Raw genomic sequence first — 17838 nt, forward strand, 5'->3', positions numbered from 1 at the left:
ACCTCACCGTAACCTCAGACAATGCAATAAACCTCCCTCCCTCCCGTTGCAGGTTCATCTTCAGCTGCAACGCCCCGATCCCCCTCACCCCCAAGCGGGACGAGTTCCTCACCTTTGAGTGCAGCAAGGCCATGGAGAGCTTCGCAAGCAAGGCCCGCAGCCTTGTCCCTGTCAAGTATGAGATCATTGTCATCACCGGTGACGAAAAGGGTGCCGGGACCGACGCCAATGTCTTCCTCACCATCTACGGCTCCAACGGTGACTCGGGCCAGCGCCCATTGCGGCAGAAGTTCCGGAACTTGTTTGAGCGTGGGCAGACAGACCGATTCCTGCTGGAGATGCTGGACATGGGGGATTTGTTGCGGGTGAAGGTGGAACATGATAATTCGCGTTTGTCTCCCGGTTGGCTGCTGGACCGGGTGGAGATCACCAACACGGCCAATGGGGTCACCACCATCTTCCTGTGTGGGAAGTGGCTTGACACCAATAGGGCGGACGGGAAGATCTTCAGGGTTCTGTACCCCAAATACTGAGACCCACAGCGGGCAGGAGAGTCACCACAAACACGTTGACTGGAGAAGAGCTCTGGTCTACTGGAGACAAGCTCTGGTCTACTGGAGACCTTTAGAGATGACTGGCGAAGAGCTCTGGTCTACTGGACACCTTTAGAGATGACCGGAGAAGAGCTCTGGTCTACTGGACACCTTTAGAGATGACTGGAGATGAGCTCTGGTCTACTGGACACCTTTAGAGATGACCGGAGAAGAGCTCTGGTCTACTGGACACCTTTAGAGATGACTGGAGAAGAGCTTTGGTGTACTGGAGACCTTGAGAGATGACCGGAGAAGAGCTCTGGTCTACTGGAGACCTTGATAGATTCTCATTATCTCAACAAAGTTGAGATCTCAGGAACCTTTAACTTAAAAGTTGCTTTTATTTTTTGATGGATTGTTTTGTAAGAATTTATTTGCGTACTAGGTATCCCATTCCGCAGCCTGTTGGTCAAGGACAAGCCATGATTACATAGTGTACCTACGTGCCACCATTTGTAATATAATGAACAGTTTCAGAGTCAGGGATGATGAGTCTGTATCTGCTAGGATGTGACAGAGGTTTTTCATAAAATAATTGTTTTATACTGTGTTATGGAAGTCTTTCCTCCACCTGTTGAATTTGGACAAAGGAAGAACCAGAAGACAATGGAATGTTTCAATCCCAATATGTGATTTGATTTATAAGGTCTTTATTATGCTTGCAAGCAGAGATACTCCTACCGCAAGTCTCTGAAGCACAGCTCAGTGATGTGCTCTCTTATAGGGTCTTATGTGTGTATAGTTAGAACATTGTACAGGTGGAAGTGAAACATGGTCAGGGTGGCCTCGATCTGACATGGCACACAAACGTTGCTTTCGTGTCCTCGATCATCAAGCCATTCCTTGCCCAATAACACCCATTGCCCCTCAGTAGCTAGGCCTGGTACGTTTGTACGGAGACGAGAGCAAAGCTTCGTACATTTAGACAGCAATGTAGGACATTTCTTAATTTTCAGTGTGTCTGTCAATAATAGTGCCCATATATTCCCCCTTAATATCTGTGGTAAGGCTGTGGGTGTAATTTGGTGCTCCTCTATTAACAGTTTTCTTATTTATAATTTTTTGCAAACGTTATGGCCTCATATTCTCCTCTCGATATACTCCAATCCAGAGTAGTGGTGCTAACCAGTGCAGAAAGGGAGCAAGGAGTGGCCTTTGGAGATATATAGACAATGAAATACAATTATAAATGTGTTCCTGTGTTTGGGAACAGTCCGTTGATTTAATAGACAGTAATTACACAACTTCAGCCCATTTTAATCAATTTATTACAAAAAGAGCACATACAAAAAGGATAATATACAAGCCATGAAATCAAATACAAATAAAAAAACAACAGTTTGGGTTTAGCGATGCAACTCCTTAAAACCATTATTATTAGTATTAATAAATAATAAAGTACAAAATTCCACCAAATGTGAATTCTAACATTTTACACATCATAATGCTCACTCAGCTCTTTATCAACACACTTAGCATCATTAATGAGCTATTGCTTTCATATTAATGATAAATAATTCTACTCTCCCATAAAATATCCTATATTGAAAAACATTGCGCAGTCACAGCTAAACAGCAGGTTTTCGTACAAAGATGGCGGCAGCCCTTTCACTGGCACTATATTTGGGATATTTTCTCTTCATTTTCTTTTTTTCTTTTTTTTAGATGCAAGCAGCAGCAAAAGATTAATCCTCTGTAATATTAGTATTCTTTGTATATCTGCAAATATTTTTTTTTTTTACCATATATTTTTTTAACCATTGAGAGTATATTCAAACCTGAGAAAAACATGCATTTTAGAAAGGTTGTGCTTTAGAATCCTCTGTGTCTGCGTTTCCCCAGAGAGAGCAGACAGTGGGAGAGGAACATACTGGAAGGTTCTGAGCAGAGGGATGGACGGTGGGTCACACACAGCAGAGAAAAGAGAGAGGAAACAGAGAAAAAGCTGGAACAAAGAGAGAAGGAAAGGGAGAGTGATGGCAATACATCGAAGAAGAGAATCACGGATGTAGGGTTTGTTAAGAAGAACACAGTGAAAGATGCCTCTGTCTTAGAAATATTTCCACATCCATGTTTGGTAAAAATATACCTGCTGTACACTTGATGCTCTGTGTTGGAATGTGGTAGCCTAACGGATCTAGTATTTGGTAAGTAAAAGCAACATGGTGACAACCCATGTTTCCCCTTTCATGAGGAGAGACCACCTGTCCGGTAGACTTCTTAGAGAAGGAGTCGAGGAAAGAGGGAACGAGGGGACTGTGCTTTTCATTATAACTACAGTAGTACCAGTGTACCACTGTGCCATGGTATAGGCCTCTACACCCTTCTGGCATAATGGTTTCTGGGAATATGAGTTTTACTCCTGGTGAGATTGAGCCATAACTTAAATCTAATATGGAAATATCTCTTGACACTAGAAGCGAGGCACTTGATTGGCTTAGAACTACAAGCTGCTCTGAAATAGAAGGAACAGACCTATCAGGAGACAGAGAGCTGGAGGGACAGCTGGAGAGGAAGAAAGCAGGGAGAGAGTGTATGGTGAGATAACGCAAGAAAGAAGATGCTAAGAGGGTAGAATTGAATGTTAGCGAATGAGAAGCAGAGAAATGACAGAGTATACAATATCATAGACTATGATATAATATCAGTAATAGTTATCATCATGAGAGCTCTAGGATCGTAACTGCATTATGCCAGTGAGAGGGTTCCCTTGGTTAAACTAACGAGTGCAAAACGAGACGAGAACAAAATGATACAAACTAACAACCAAAACAAAAACTTTCACTCCATTGCAGTTTGTCCACCAAGATCACAGCATAGGGGATCAGAGAAAATTTGCATTGAATGGAATGTAACCAGGATCCACAGCACCACATGAAAGAGAGAGAGGGGGGGGGGAGCAAGAGGGATAGAGAAAAGAGAGAGCAGAGAGAGAGAGAGCTGACAGAACATAGAGAGACAGAGAGAAAGAGAAGGCTCAGATGCGGAGGAGCCCAGGATAGTAAACATATCACAGCAGACTCAGGGTTATAAAACAGCAGGGCTTCTTACACTTAAGTCTCGGGGAAAAAAAAACAACTGCATGCAAAGCATTCCCATTAAAACAATGCAAAAATGAGGTAATTGTTTTTTTATCATATTTTTTTTCAGTTGTTATTTCTAAATAAATAAATTATGATTCAATTGCAAAAAAAACTATACAAAATTAAATACGTACCCACAATATCTACAGTTAGTAATAAATTATGATTGTTAAATACTTAAGGCATCTCAACTGACAACACCCTGTGTAAACTATCAACAGTTCCCATAGAAAACTCCACTACAGGAGAAGGCAGCATCTCTACTGACAGTGCACAGGGGCCGGCAGGCCATGTCCTAATACTGTGGCAAGGATCCCTCAGCCCACCAGGTCAATAGGACCTGTGGGCTGAGACCCAATCTGTTAAGACTACTCAGAGTCCTCAGTGCAATGGGTACAGTTGAGGGATGTTACAATCCAAAACATCCACTACAGGATAGGTATCAGTGAGGCCCACACTGAGACGTAGTGGTAGAATAGTTATTCATTACAGAAAAGGAGGGGAAAGGAGACAAATCTTTTCCCCCCATTAATCGACTGTTGTACTTCCACGTGTTAACCCTTCCCTGCCTGTCCAGTCCCTGTGCACAGTGAGTGAGACACCATCTCCATCACACAACATTCTACATTGTTGTTCTAGCAATACAGCATAGCAACCAGCATAGCAACCACAAAAGGGGAGATCTGTCACACACACACACACACACAAAAAAACACAAGTTTATAACACACAAGCTCCTCACTGTCCGAAACACCGCGTGTTTGTTTATATATTTCTAAATATACTGAAACCAAAAACGCAAATGCAATACTAAAGAAAGAGGTTGTTGCTATATCTATCATCACATGTGCTTGTTCTTTAGGCAATAAGGTAAACATCACAACAGGATCTCATCGTTGCCACGGGGACAGGATGATAACACGCTACGGGTCAGGGAGACAGCCAGTCACTGACATCGTGCTCATTTTTTTTGTTTGTTTGTTTGTTTGTTTGTTAGTGTTGAGAAAGATAGTCAGAGCTCAGATTAACTAGGTCATGCACAGACAACATCCCATCCCCCCCCCCGCCCATCCTACATCCGTACATTTTTTAGTTTTTGTTTTATTTACGCTAACACAACAGCCCAAGCCAACACTGAAACATGCATGTCACTACACTGCTCAGCCAGCATCACCTGTGCTGAGAGAGGCTGGGCGGGGCACAAGAGCTGCCATTTTTGTAGCATCGGGCCTCCTCCGAGTAACCACAATGCACTGCACCTCACTAACATCGCACTGCTTCATTGGAGATGGGGATTTTTGTTGTTGTTGAATTTTATTACTTGTTTTTTTTTTTTTACTTCCCCCCTCTTTTGAAAATTTCCATTTATTTGGCTTTGTATTCTAAAAACACTGCAATGGCCCTAACTTCTATAATTCCCATTTTTTTACCCATGACACACACAAAACCTGAACTTTAGGTCTGCAACATATATCCAGACATTGGTCAAACACTCACTGCAACCCACCAGTGAACACACCACGCCAGGTTCCAGTGCCAGAACAGCATAACAACAACGCATTTGGTTAATAAACACTTTGTAACCTGCGTCCTAGTCTCTCGGCCTCACAGCTGACCTTGAACGCAGCCCTGGCCAAGGCTGGCCCACAATTGACACACAGTAGCAGGGGTAGAAAACACAGTCCTAATGACACAACACCACCAGTTCAGAGCTAATGTACAACTGTATTGCAAAGAGAAAAAGCTGGGTGGGTGAGCTCCCATGATTAACCATCACTGTGTCTGCTACTGCACAAACCACTAATGACCTGGAGGCAAACATGGCGGCAACGTTGAAAAAAGACATTGTTGTTTTCCCGCCCTGTCTATTGTGGCAGAATATGCTAAATTGTGTGAGAATTACTGTGTGTAGAAGGGTGGCAGTGGTGTAGTGTCTTCTCTCTTACTGTGTTAGATCATGGCTTATAGAACATGCTACCTACAGGACAACAGCCGAACAGCAATGACAGCCCACCTGAAATCAGCAAGCTACGAGATAACCCTGTGTATACAGTATACAGTGTGTGTGTGTGTGTGTGTGTGTCTGTGGGAGAGACAGCCTTTCGTGCATGTATATGTGTGAGAGACAGCTTTCTGTGTTTGTGTGTGTGTTTATGTGAGAGAACAGAGAGAAAGCATTCTCTGTGTATCATTACGCCAGGGGGTGTGCTTCATCTGTCGGAGAGCGCGTCTCCAGTTCCGCCCCTCCTGTGGTTGTCCTGGGGGAGGCTCAGTGAAGCGTGAGTCTGAGGGCAATGATGTCACACGACCGCGTCTGGGGACATTTGGCAAAGCACCCAAGAGGGGGAGGGACCAGGGCGGTGGTGATGGGAAGGAGCAGGAACCACGCCAGGGTGATCGACAGGGCCAGGCTCCGCCCCCGGGTCATCAGCTGTCGGGATTAAGCTGCGTCTCGATGTCGACTCGGCATATTGGACACTTTCTGCTGGAGGACAGCCATTGGTCCACGCAGCCCTGGTGGAAGAGGTGCATGCAGGGTAATCTCCTGAAAGGGGGCCAAGAGAAGGGGCGTCGAGAGAGGGGTAGAGGAGGAGAGGGGGATGGGTGGAGGGTGAGAGGAAGAGAAGAAAGAGAGTGTGTTATATCATGAAAACAAGATGGAACAGTGCACCTGGGTCTCAGCAGCCTCCCACAGCCCAATATAAACATGCCACATCAGCCCTCCTTTTCTGTCCACGTCTCATCCCGCGGTCTCTCCCGCGGTCTCTCCCCCGGTCTCTCCCCTGGTCTCTCCCTACCTCACGTCCTCCCCGTCCTCCAGCATGGAGAGGCAGATCGTGCACTTCTCATCCACGTCCGTCTCCTCTTCTTCCTCGCCGATTTTCATCTCCACCGGCTTCCTCTGTCAACCAAATACCACATGTGGAGCATTAGTGTTGTTGCTAAGAGACAGGGTCAATAAGAGGGTCCTTAAAGAGTAATGACTGAATATCATTTTGATTCAGCATTTCCTCCATCCTAACTTAATTTGCCCTGCTTGTTTAATATATTAAATATGAATAAAATCGACGTTCGTGTCGAACTAAAATGGTTGCCGCTGTCTATACAAGATGGCTGCCACTGTACCTTCTTGTATTTGTGAGGGAAGGTGAACCTCTCGATGGTGGTCTGCACTGCTCCCCTGCTGACACTACCCAACCGGTCCTCAAGCTGCAGCAGTTCCTGGGTCACAGGAGGACATAGAGTCAGGTACAAAACACCAGACGGTAGCATATCACTTAGCATACAGAAGACCAGACAGTCAGACACAAAACAGCTGTGCCGCATACAGCAGCTCAGCATCAATATTTAGTGCCAGGATAAGGACATCGCTGGGTGGCTGTGCTGCCATTTCTAGACCCCATGTGCGTGAGGAGGTTGTACTGTATGTTGAGCCAGACGTAACCCAGGGGACGTGTCTGTTAGCCAGCTGTGTGTCATGGTGGAGTTTACCTCGTAGCTCTCCCGTACGGCCGAGGCGTGGCGGGAGGGGTTGAGGCCCTGCAGGGCCAGCAGGTGAAGCTGGGGGTAAGGGTAGTTCCGGATCTCATGCACAACCTGGCAAAGAAGCAAGAGACTCAACCGTCTGTGGGGTTGGACAACCAAATACAAACTGTCTGGTAGATACAATCTGAACGGAACCTCTAAAAACCGTAACGACTGAAAAAACAGAAAGACAATGATGAAACTTGTAAGGCTGGCCGTCACCCTGTGTCACCCGTCAAATAACTGCAATTCCAGCATATTTGGTAAATATTAATCCACTGTTTAGTTTACCCCTCTCTGTTTAAACCTAATGGAATAGTTTTAGTTGTTTGGTCAATATTAAACCCCCTACAAACTAAAGAAGAGGTCAACTGTAGCAGCCAAGGTGATCATACCACTTGTGCAGAGTTGTTCCTGGGGAAGTGGTGCATTCTGGGAGATGCCAGGTAATGCTGATAGTGCTGTGGAAGCTGCTGGAGCTGATACTGGTGGTGGGAGAGTCCTGCATCCACACTCAGGTCCCTACAGGGAGGGAGGGGGGGGGGAGAGAGAGACAGAGAGAGACAGAGAGAGAGAGGTTAGAGTACCCTGTGTGACAATGTTGTATCCACACACAGCATCCTAAAAATACCTAAATCAACCTACTGCTCCAGGTTAGCTAATTTAACCGACAGTATATCTAGCAGACAGACATCTAAACCTCACAGCTTGGCCCAGCTGGCATGACAGACAGACAGACAGCCATCTCCACAGGCACCTGGGCTAATCTCCCTCTGCCACTCACCAGTCTGTGCCCTCTGCCAGGTAGCGAGGCTGCTGCGTGGTGATTGGCTGGGGGACGTGGAGGGGCGGGGAATATTCGTAGCCTGAACGTAGCCTGTGAGGGTTCAGAGGAAGGCGCTCCTGTGTTCTTCTGCTGGGAGGAACCATGAAGACATGAGTATACCTGCATACGGATCTACATCCACATACTCCAGTGGTTTGTGAGTAAGTGTAAACAAGCACGTGTATGCAGAGAGAGAGAGACAGAGAGACAGAGAGAGAGAGAGAGAGAGAGAGAGAGAGAGAGACAGAGACAGAGACAGAGAGACAGAGACAGAGAGAGAGAGAGAGAGAGAGAGAGAGAGAGAGAGAGAGAGAGAGAGAGAGAGAGAGAGAGAGTGACTGGGTTGTACCTGGAGTGTGGGAGGATCCGGCGATGCTGGGCCTCCAGTAGCTGTTGCTGGATGAGGTATTGCTGGTGTAAGGCCTGAGGTAGGAAGGGGGGAGCTGGCACATCCTGGAACTGAGGGGGAGCTGGCAGGGCAGTGAGGGGCGGGTGATGGGCCGGGGCCAGGTGAGGGGCCAGGGGGCCGGGCTGGGGGGGCTGGTTGTGGTTGGCTGCGTGTCCCAGGGGAAATTCCCCTGGGAGGGGGCCTGGGTGGCCCCCAGGTGAAAGTGTCGGCAGGAGGTAGCATGGCTGTGCTGATGCCTGGTGAAGTGTGCCCCTGGGGGAGAGATTAACACACACAGGCAATCAGCACAGCGCAACGGTAACCACCGGCCAATCAGAAACTTACAGTGAACATACTCCAGCCAATCAGACAGGGATAAGGAACGCAATCAGACACAATGGGATCAATGAAAATCAAGAAGGGAATCACTTTCAGACCGAATCAGATGGAAGAAAACGAATAACACAGAGCAAGCAAGGAGAACACATTCAGGAAGCAGCCTCACACAAGAAAACATTTCACTCAGTCAGAGCAATCATTCACATAGAGAGAACAGAAAAAAGTGACCTCACCCAGGAAGAGAACACACACACATGGTGAAGCAGATGGGAGTAACACGACGACCCCCCCTCCCAACCAAAGAGTGACCTCTGACCCCTCCCCAGGCTGGAGCCAACTGTCCAGCGCGTGTTCTGCAGAGCTCCATGTTCAGTAGGAGAGGGGAGTCACTAGACAGAGGCCAGCCTTTGTCTCCCTCTGATGACTGACTGCCTTAGCTCGAAATACTGAGATGGGCTTATGTGCTTTCATGTCAGCTTTCTTCGACAGAAATTGTCTCAAGGCTTCAATTATATTTCATTTTTTATACATTTAAAAAATATATATATTATGAATAATCATAGAAATAACATACATGATGAAATGTATCTTTAGTAGTAAACCGTAGGGTCCTAGGGTACAAATGGAGGGTTTAAAGTTGACTACAAGATGGTCAACCCACATACAGTAGACTATGTATATTTGACCACTGGCTGTGTGAGTATTGACCGAAGTATTGAACCCTTTCAGTGTCAATTGAACCCCCTACAGCTGATTGACGATAGTACTTGGTGAAGTGCGTGCGTGATAGGTCGTTGTGGTGGAGACGCCTTCCCAGTACTCTCTCATTTCAGCCTCTCTTGGTACTATTTCTGTAGCCTGATATTCGGAGGATCAGCAAATAATTCCGCCATGTTGGAAGACTCTTCTTAGCTAGCCTGCCTCCATTTCAGAATGTCTGGGACATTCCACCCCCCACCCCGCGTGAAAATGGCGAAGAGGGGGAGGAATAGAGGGAGATGAGGTGGGGGGGATGGGGGGTGGAGGAGACCGGAGGGGGAGGGTGAAGATGAAAATAAATTATGAAAAATAGCTGAGAGAGGGAAGAAACAAAAGGTAGGGAGAGCCAGACATGACAGGAAGAGAAGGAGGTGACAAGAGCCTTGGAGGGTCTGCTTGGACTTTGTGCTGAATCAGCAAGCCTCTGGACTGCAGCCAAACAATCAATATCCATTATGCCCAGAGGTAGTAGGAAGGAGGAAAGGAGGAAGAAGTGGAAGACGGGGTGCCGGAGGGGCAGGCAGCTGCTACTTCAGCCCCTCCTTACGTTCCCCCGAACCGCCTAAGACTTGGAACAGACACCAGAGTTGGTGGCTGGGGGGGGGGGGTAGACATGTGTCTCCCATGTGAAAGACAGGACCAGGCTTTGGTGGCTGCGTCTGAAACAGGCAGGCCCACATGCAGGGTCCAGATTCTCAGATGTCCAGAAGTGTTCCTCAGCTGAGTCTCTGGCCCAGCCCGAGGTGGAGCAGGAGCCTCTACCAGCATGACCAAGACGCCTTCGAACGTCTATCAAAACGCATCTCTACATGAACCCTGTGACAAGGGAGAGTGAAGGGATTTCGATTGGTTGAATGTCCCGAGGTCAATTTTGCGCTGGCTGTATGAAGGGGTCGCAGTAGGCCTACATACATGATGGAAGACATAACAGCTACCGCGGAGGTTGCTTCGGGTCAAATCCATTCTTCTCAAACATGTTTTATTCTAGTTTATAAATGTCTAATTCTGTAGCAGCAGACGTGACTGTCCTGTCATAAGAGAGAAGAGAAGAAAAAGAGAAGTGAGGGAGGGAGGGAGCGAGAAGTGGACGAGAGACCTAGAGTGGGAATATTTGCATGTTTTTTCTCTGCTACATTAGACCTAGCCTTGGGATGTGGGGAGTCAGTGAACCTTGGAGCTGTGTAGAGACAGGAGGGATGTCAGGCTGGGAAGTAGAGCAGAAAAGGTAGATTGGTCTGTGGGCATTGTTTGCCCACCCCCCTGTTCCCATCAACAACAAGGGTTCCAATAAACATTTAGCCATCTACCGGTTTCTATGTAGAATGATATTGAGCGCATAACCTACTGTGTCCACCACTGAATATAAATGGAAATTTGGTTTATTATGCAAATCCAGGGTTGCAAGCACAGGGTGTGACTACCTATTTACTCAGTGCCTTGAGAATTAGATCAATATTTGACATGTAGGTACGGCTATTGGAGGAATGTGAATTCAAGAGGGCATATTGTTTCCAGCCAAGTCTACTGTAGTCTTCCGCTATTTTTTTTATTGTTGTTGACACAGAGTTTGGAAACCCAATTTAAAAATGTCAATTCTAATAAGCCAACGTAATAGACCTAAATAATGTCATTATTGTGTGATAGCCCAATGCATAGCAGGAAGCCAATGGAGGATAAACACAGACTGTTAGTCATGACTTCATCATTTGGGCTCAGGGCATTAATATTTGACATGCTGCACCACTCTTAAGACAGCCGGACGAGTGTAGATCTCTGAATATTACTCAGTGTATGTTTGTCTGTCTGCTTGCAGATTCTCTGTCTGTCTGCTCAAAGCCTGTGTCTGAGCAGAGACCGCAAATCTCCTGACTGGTGCATATGGCCCCCCCCCCCCCTCTCCCCCCCACAGCTTCCCCCCTGCCTCTCCCTCTCCGCCTCCCCCTCTCGCTCGAGCTGCGCCATCTCCCCCTCCCCCACCGCACGGCTGCTGCGGCATGGCGCCCTGCCTTGAGTGACAGCCCCGCTAAGCCCCGCCCCCCCGTGACTGCAGCAGTCTGACGTCCATCCGCGTCCCTCTCTTCCTCTCCTTCCCCCTCCCTCCACCCAATCTCCTCTCTGCAGCTTAATAATCACTGCTGCTTCTCTCCAATATAATCCCCCCACCCACCCCCCGCTACGTCTGCCTGCCCAGCCACGGAGGCTAGGAGAGCTGCCAGGGAACACCAGCGCGGCATCAGTCAGTCCGGCCCGGCGGCTCGGACGCAGCCTCTCTACGCTTTCTGATGGAGCGGAGAGAGGGAGAGAGTCCCCTTTTTAGCAGTGTGGTTGCCGTACATCCTGGATCAAATGTGCAGTGTAGGGGGGGGGGGGGGGTGGTGGCACAGGACGGAGGGCAGGTTGGTCCATTTAGAGGGCCCATTAGTTTAGACTACACCACTGGACCAAGTGTTCCAGCCATCATGCACTGTGAGGGTGAGTGGATGTAACAGTCAGCTACTTGGTATTGTACAGGCTTTACCAGGACAAAAGAGTGGTCTAGGTGATTAATAACCTGCCACGTTGGGCCAGTATCTTACACCCATCAACCTCATGACACCCTGTCGATGTAAAAAAAAAAAAAAAATCCATTAATGTCTAATAGCAGACTTTATGTGCCACATTAATGTATGATATAATTAGGCCTTCTGCCATTGAAGCCAATCAGGCTGCCTTACACAATACCTTTGAAAGAGCTTTTCCCCACCCTCTGAGTCTGTGTTCTCTGAGTGTTTTCTAAAGAAGCTGATGAGTCTATTACGAGGACAGCTAAAAAACACATTGAAAATGTCTCCACCGACGTGAACAGACAGGAGGGATTTGGCTAAAAGCCTGGTTCGTAATCTGAGGATGACCTTTCCCACATTCCCCCGGGAGGAGGCCCACAGCCCTCACTGCATTCATCTCACCAACATCCCCGTCACGGCCAGCACGTAGGCATGCGTCTTCTACGTCACGTATGAAGACTCCTGGATGATTGCTACCAGAAACATGGCTTGATAACAGGACCGAGGCCAGGGGTTCCCAACCCTGGTCCTCGGGACCCCCTGTCCTGCATGTTTTAGATGCTTCCCTGGCCCAACACACCTGATTCAAATGAATGGCTCGTTAACAGGTTTCTGCAGAGCTGGATAACGACCCATTCATTTGAATCAGGTGTCTAATCAGACATCTAAAACATGCAGGACAGGGGTCCTGAGGACCAGGGTTGGGAACCACTGACCTTGGCTCTCAGCAAGAACACTGTGCCCCCCCCCCCACCCCCCAAGAAATGTATATTGTCGATTGTTGAATTCTTTATTATTTTTTGGGGCCTAGGTTGTATCTTTAATGGAGCCCTTCCAAAAGCTGGGCTGCTTCTATAATGTGTGAAGAATGTGTTCAAGAACACCAGAGCAGAGGAAAGTGGCGTCACCCTCGCAGCATTTGGAACAGACTGAGATCAGTGTGTAATGTGTGATGGCAATCAGGAGGGATTTCAAGGTGCATCATTCCTGCATCAGGGAGAGAAAAAGAAAATTCAAATCGTAAAAAAGGAGCCAAATCTCCCAGCCACGGATCTATAAAAAGACAGTCAAATGTCATTATTGGGCAAACGAATCAAGAGCCAATTGGTCAGTGAGGCTAACGCTGGTGCGGAATATTAAAACGCTTTGGAGACAACCGATCGCTAAAGGAGGGCCGAGACTGGCAGGTGGATGACAGGAGGGAGGGAGTGGACGATATCTCACTAAGACATCCACTGAACTACAAGAACCAAGAGGAGTGAGACACAGATGGAGTATGTACTGACGGAGGGGGGGGGGGGGGGGGGCGGGGAGGAGGAGGGAGTGAGAGAGTATGGAGCCTTGTCTGCATGTCTCAGTCAGAACTGTGCGTTTTCACAGTGGTGGGCCCTGAGAATTTCGGCCATCTCTAATTCTGAGATTCTGAGAAATACACCTTGAAGTGCCTCCACAAGAGAGCTGAGAGATGAGAGCACAGAGAGAGGAGGAGGAGGAGGAGGGGCTGAGACTGCCCCAGTGACAGGGAGGGAGGGAGGGAGGGTACACACACATGAAAATCAGCAAAAAGCACACTGAAGGTTAGGAAAAATACTACAGTCTTTATTGGAAAATATTAGTGTATGTGGCACTGTGCGATAATAGTAATAATAATCATAATAATTTCATGCAAATAAAGACATAAGGCAAGGCTTGACCATGCTCTGTAGGGTTAACAGAACAGAAGCAGCATCCAATGAGTAGATGTGTATGCTAGAGCACAGTTCAGTACAGCAGGGACAACTCTCTACACAAAGATCAACATTGGAATCTGCTGTTTGCTAAACGTGGAGGTCAAAATTGAAAATCAAAAGAATTGGAAAATAAAATGATCATGCATTAGGATTCTAATACAAGGAACGTAAGGTAGAGAGATAGAGAACCACAACCAAAGAATAAAGACATTTCTGAGATTCTAGAAAGGTTGTACTACAGCAGTGCAAGGTTATACACATCCCTGTAAAATGGATAGCATTCTGACGGTGTGCACTTAGACTGACAGCGTTTGGGGGGGGGGGGGGGGGGGGTTGGGCATGGTAGTGGTGGACCACAAAAGGGAATTTTAATCGGTGGGTTAAGTTAAGTCTCACCGATTTGCTTAACAGGGTTCGTTCAATTACCCGGAACAAAGGGTTAAAAACATAAATAGGATAATGGCCAGCTTTCCGGACAGCAGAACAAGTGCAGCTGACCATGGGAGGTGGGAATTTACAAATAATTTGGGAAATTGCAGCATGCTAATATGCTATGCAGTTTATTGTCAATATCAGCCAATTGGTTAATAGTCGTTAGGGATGATTGAATTTGTATATGGGTGTGGGCGGGGAATGATTGTATGCTTGTGAGAGGTCACAGTACAGGGTCTGAATTTGGATGTACAGTACGCTGGTACAATGCATCTTTGGAAAGGGAATGGAGAAGGGCTATTAAGGAGTTCGATCAAGCTTGGCTATAATCGAACCAGGACAAAATGTATCCACTTTACAGAAATTTACAGCAGAATGTAGTCTAACCACACTGAATGGGAAAAATCACAATGACATTTTTGTAGTAAATTCTAAATGCTACAATGGGTTATTTACTAAAGAGCAACATGACAGTTTAAATAAAACACAAACTGTTTTCTATAAGAAGGTGTTATTCTTTAGTCTGTTACACAGAAGGATACGGTATGAGAGGGAACTTGTTTTTAAATGCCAATGTCGTCTTCAGATGAATAGAGAAAATGAGGAAGAAGGGGTTCACAATACAGCTAGATGCAGCGAACAGGCAGAGGCTACGGCAGACAGCAGCAGGATGATCATTAGCTACACAATGGAGGGGGACAAAGGTCTGAGAAATGCGGAATGTGGAGCCAGCCTCGATACTATGAAACAGGAAAAAAGAACACAAATAAAAGCACAATGAAATCATTGGTGCTACTGCATGTCTTCTTTTGTTTTTGTTTTTTTTAAGTGCAGGTCATAATATTATTACATAATCAGCACAGATAGCCTACTGCATGGAGAATGTTTGGTCTATTTGGGAATACTTATGTGATGGTGATTCCGATCCAGCAAAATGTCAGTAAATGTTCTATTTCCAAGTAAAATTATTGAAAACATGGTATTTTTGTGTCATGGTGGAGAGGCTTTTCAGCATGTTTAGGGTGGGTTTAACCATTAGGCTAAATTGCGATGCTTTACGCCGATCGTAAGCCATTCATCTCACATGAGAATATTCCGACTCCCACATTGCTTAAGTGCCCATGTGTACCAATCACTTGTGGACTCAACACTGGCGTTTATAAATTGCCTGATTTCATAATTAATAGCAGTACTTCGTCTATAAGCAAACTACATTTAGTGTCGGGTAAGTTTCAAAAAAGGCTCGTTGATGATAGTATCCCCACCATACAAAGCGGGTAAACAATCATTGCATCATGTCGGTGTTCGCTCACCAGCTGCTTGGGCAGAAATACACAATAGCACAGCCAGATCAGAGAAATTCCCCGTAACACTAGTGAGCTACATCACGTAGCTAGACCGTAGCTAGCTATCTAGCGTAACATAAATGAAATCTATCGTTCATAATTTTGAAGAGCTTGCACAGAAGGCTGGTTGTTGCGACCGTTAGTGCTGTAGCTAAACATCGGCCACTGACTGGCTATAGATAGTACAAGCTACCGCTAGCTATTTAGCTAGTAGGCAGTGGCTAACAGCTTAATGCCAGCTAGCCAGCTTGAGTGACAGGATGGCTGGTCAATATGACTGATAACGCAAGGAATTTGAGTACCTCAATAATAAATACTCATTAGCTAGCGACGTGTGTCTACATGATAAGAACAATAACTAGCTAACAATCTTTACTGACACCCCGATTGTAACATGGCAATATTCTGCAACTAACAAGATCGTTTGTTTGTTACCGTCTAACGTTAGCGTAGCTTGCTCGTCTGGCCAGTTAGCTAGCTAAACGGAAACGCACAGCCTCAAATGACAGCTGCTTGGCACAGCCAACGTTAGCTACTGTAGCAAGCAATATTTACGTAACCGTCCGGAGACTCGGACAAGAACATTAAAATGTGTTAGAATAAAAAGATAACCATACCTCTATTTCTAACAGAGCCAAAGACGGGAAGAACCAAATATCCAACATGTACCAACACCATCCTGGGTCCTTTGTTGTAGCAGTAGCCTGCGAGACAGATGGTCCATGGAAATGGTCCCTTCCAATCCTTGCACATTCAACTGCACACGCAGTGCTCTCAGCTGCCTCGCAGACAAAGACAGAATGAACCAATCAATGAACACCTCGGCCAAGGACCTTCTTCCTGTGGCACCCAGTAAAGCCAATCAGATCTGGGTATAGGGCTACGAGTCTTTTCTGAATTACAAAGAGGTAGTGGAGATGTCAGTAAAAATCTGTCAAATGCTCATCATATTTTCGTTTGGGTTTGTACTTTTACAAATATGCAGATTGTCATTGTGTCAACACGTGACATTTGACCCATGTGAATGATAATAATAATTATAGGTAAAATATCCGTATGGTAGTAGCCTATATACAAGCAGCTTTTTAGAGCTTTCACGACCATTATTAAAGAGTCGGGTCTGGCATTGGAACAGATGGGTAGGTGAGATGGACGGGGGAAGGGAGGTGGTCACGAAAATCCAACCCCATATGCCACTCTTCTCACCACAACGCAAAGGATTGCACCAGCCTCCAACCCACCAGCATGAGCTTCTGGTCTCTCACACAAAGACCCCCAGAGCTCTTCCTCTCCAGCAGCACTGGTCTGTTCTATTGTCTACGGAGACAAGGCACACGCTGCTGCATCTGGTATAACCTTACCTCAACCTTACACTCTCAATTCAACTTTATACTCTCTCAATTCATGTTACTGCCTATTGTCCTATTCCCACTATCAAACCTACCTTGCCGTTAAACTACGAGTGCATTAACCCCCGTGACATCACAAGACAACTGAGTCGATGGGTTTTAAAATTGGATTAGAAACTGAAGAAACAAACCACAGGACACAGGCAGACAGACATGCATAGGTTATTGTACAGAAATTAGGAATACTGTGACATGTACAGAATATCTATCAAAACATGGCCCTCTGGTGGTGGAGTCAGCACTTAGTAGTCATGTATAATAGGCTGTCGTGTGTATTAGTGCTTTGGTCGCGCGTTACAAAATTAACAATACTCTCCAAAAATCACAACATATAATTTTGTTTAACCATTTCTTTTCATGAATAATGAAAAATGTATAGACATTCAAGCAGACTGGGACCAGTGGTGCCCATGGGAATTAGCATACAGCTGAAGACCTATGCAGGGGAAAACAGAAAGACTCCGGGGTTGGGGTTAGAGCGGGCAGATTGTCATGGCCTCAGGGATCTCATTGTGCTCTCAATTGGAGCCAACACATCACCCTAGTGGCAGGTGCCTCACCCACAACCTCTGACCCTTTCTCTTTGTGGTTGAGGGGGTCATATTGTCTATGGGTAGGAGAGTTGTCTAGACTAGTTGGCCACAGGGTAGAGCGAGACAATGAGAGATCCAACCCCCAACCCCCCTCAGCAGTGCACAGGCACATACTTATACACCGTCTTGCTAACACACACATACGATTATGTACTTTTATAATACCAACACCACCTGCAAGGTTAGGGGTCACTATATGTGCTAATCTCACTGATCTCATAGCAAACGATAACACTAGTTGTCATATGGCACGAGAGTGAAGTAGATGAAAT

At 46.3% G+C, this 17838-nt stretch overlaps 2 protein-coding genes across 2 annotated transcripts in view; one reads left to right on the forward strand and one right to left on the reverse strand.

The window, feature by feature from the left end:
• The window catches only part of loxhd1a (lipoxygenase homology PLAT domains 1a), a 30010-nt gene extending 29148 nt beyond the window's left edge, over positions 1 to 862 (forward strand). Inside the window, exon 44 of the mRNA XM_084686992.1 lies at positions 53 to 862. Coding sequence (XP_084543118.1) covers positions 53 to 533 — 481 coding nt within the window. The 3' untranslated portion in view covers positions 534 to 862. The remainder of the gene's footprint in view (positions 1 to 52) is intronic.
• A 981-nt stretch (positions 863 to 1843) lies between these two features.
• Positions 1844 to 16419, reverse strand: ark2ca (arkadia (RNF111) C-terminal like ring finger ubiquitin ligase 2Ca). Its single transcript, XM_084687151.1, is given in 9 exon segments — positions 1844 to 6221; positions 6475 to 6578; positions 6803 to 6898; positions 7169 to 7273; positions 7597 to 7723; positions 7986 to 8114; positions 8377 to 8611; positions 8614 to 8688; positions 16182 to 16419. Coding segments are annotated over 9 exon segments (1125 nt in total). The 5' UTR covers positions 16318 to 16419; the 3' UTR covers positions 1844 to 6103.
• Positions 16420 to 17838: the final 1419 nt, after the last annotated feature.

This window comes from Hypomesus nipponensis, chromosome 22 (genome assembly GCF_054491055.1).
Source record: "Hypomesus nipponensis isolate SF chromosome 22, ASM5449105v1, whole genome shotgun sequence".
Classification (NCBI taxonomy): domain Eukaryota; kingdom Metazoa; phylum Chordata; class Actinopteri; order Osmeriformes; family Osmeridae; genus Hypomesus; species Hypomesus nipponensis.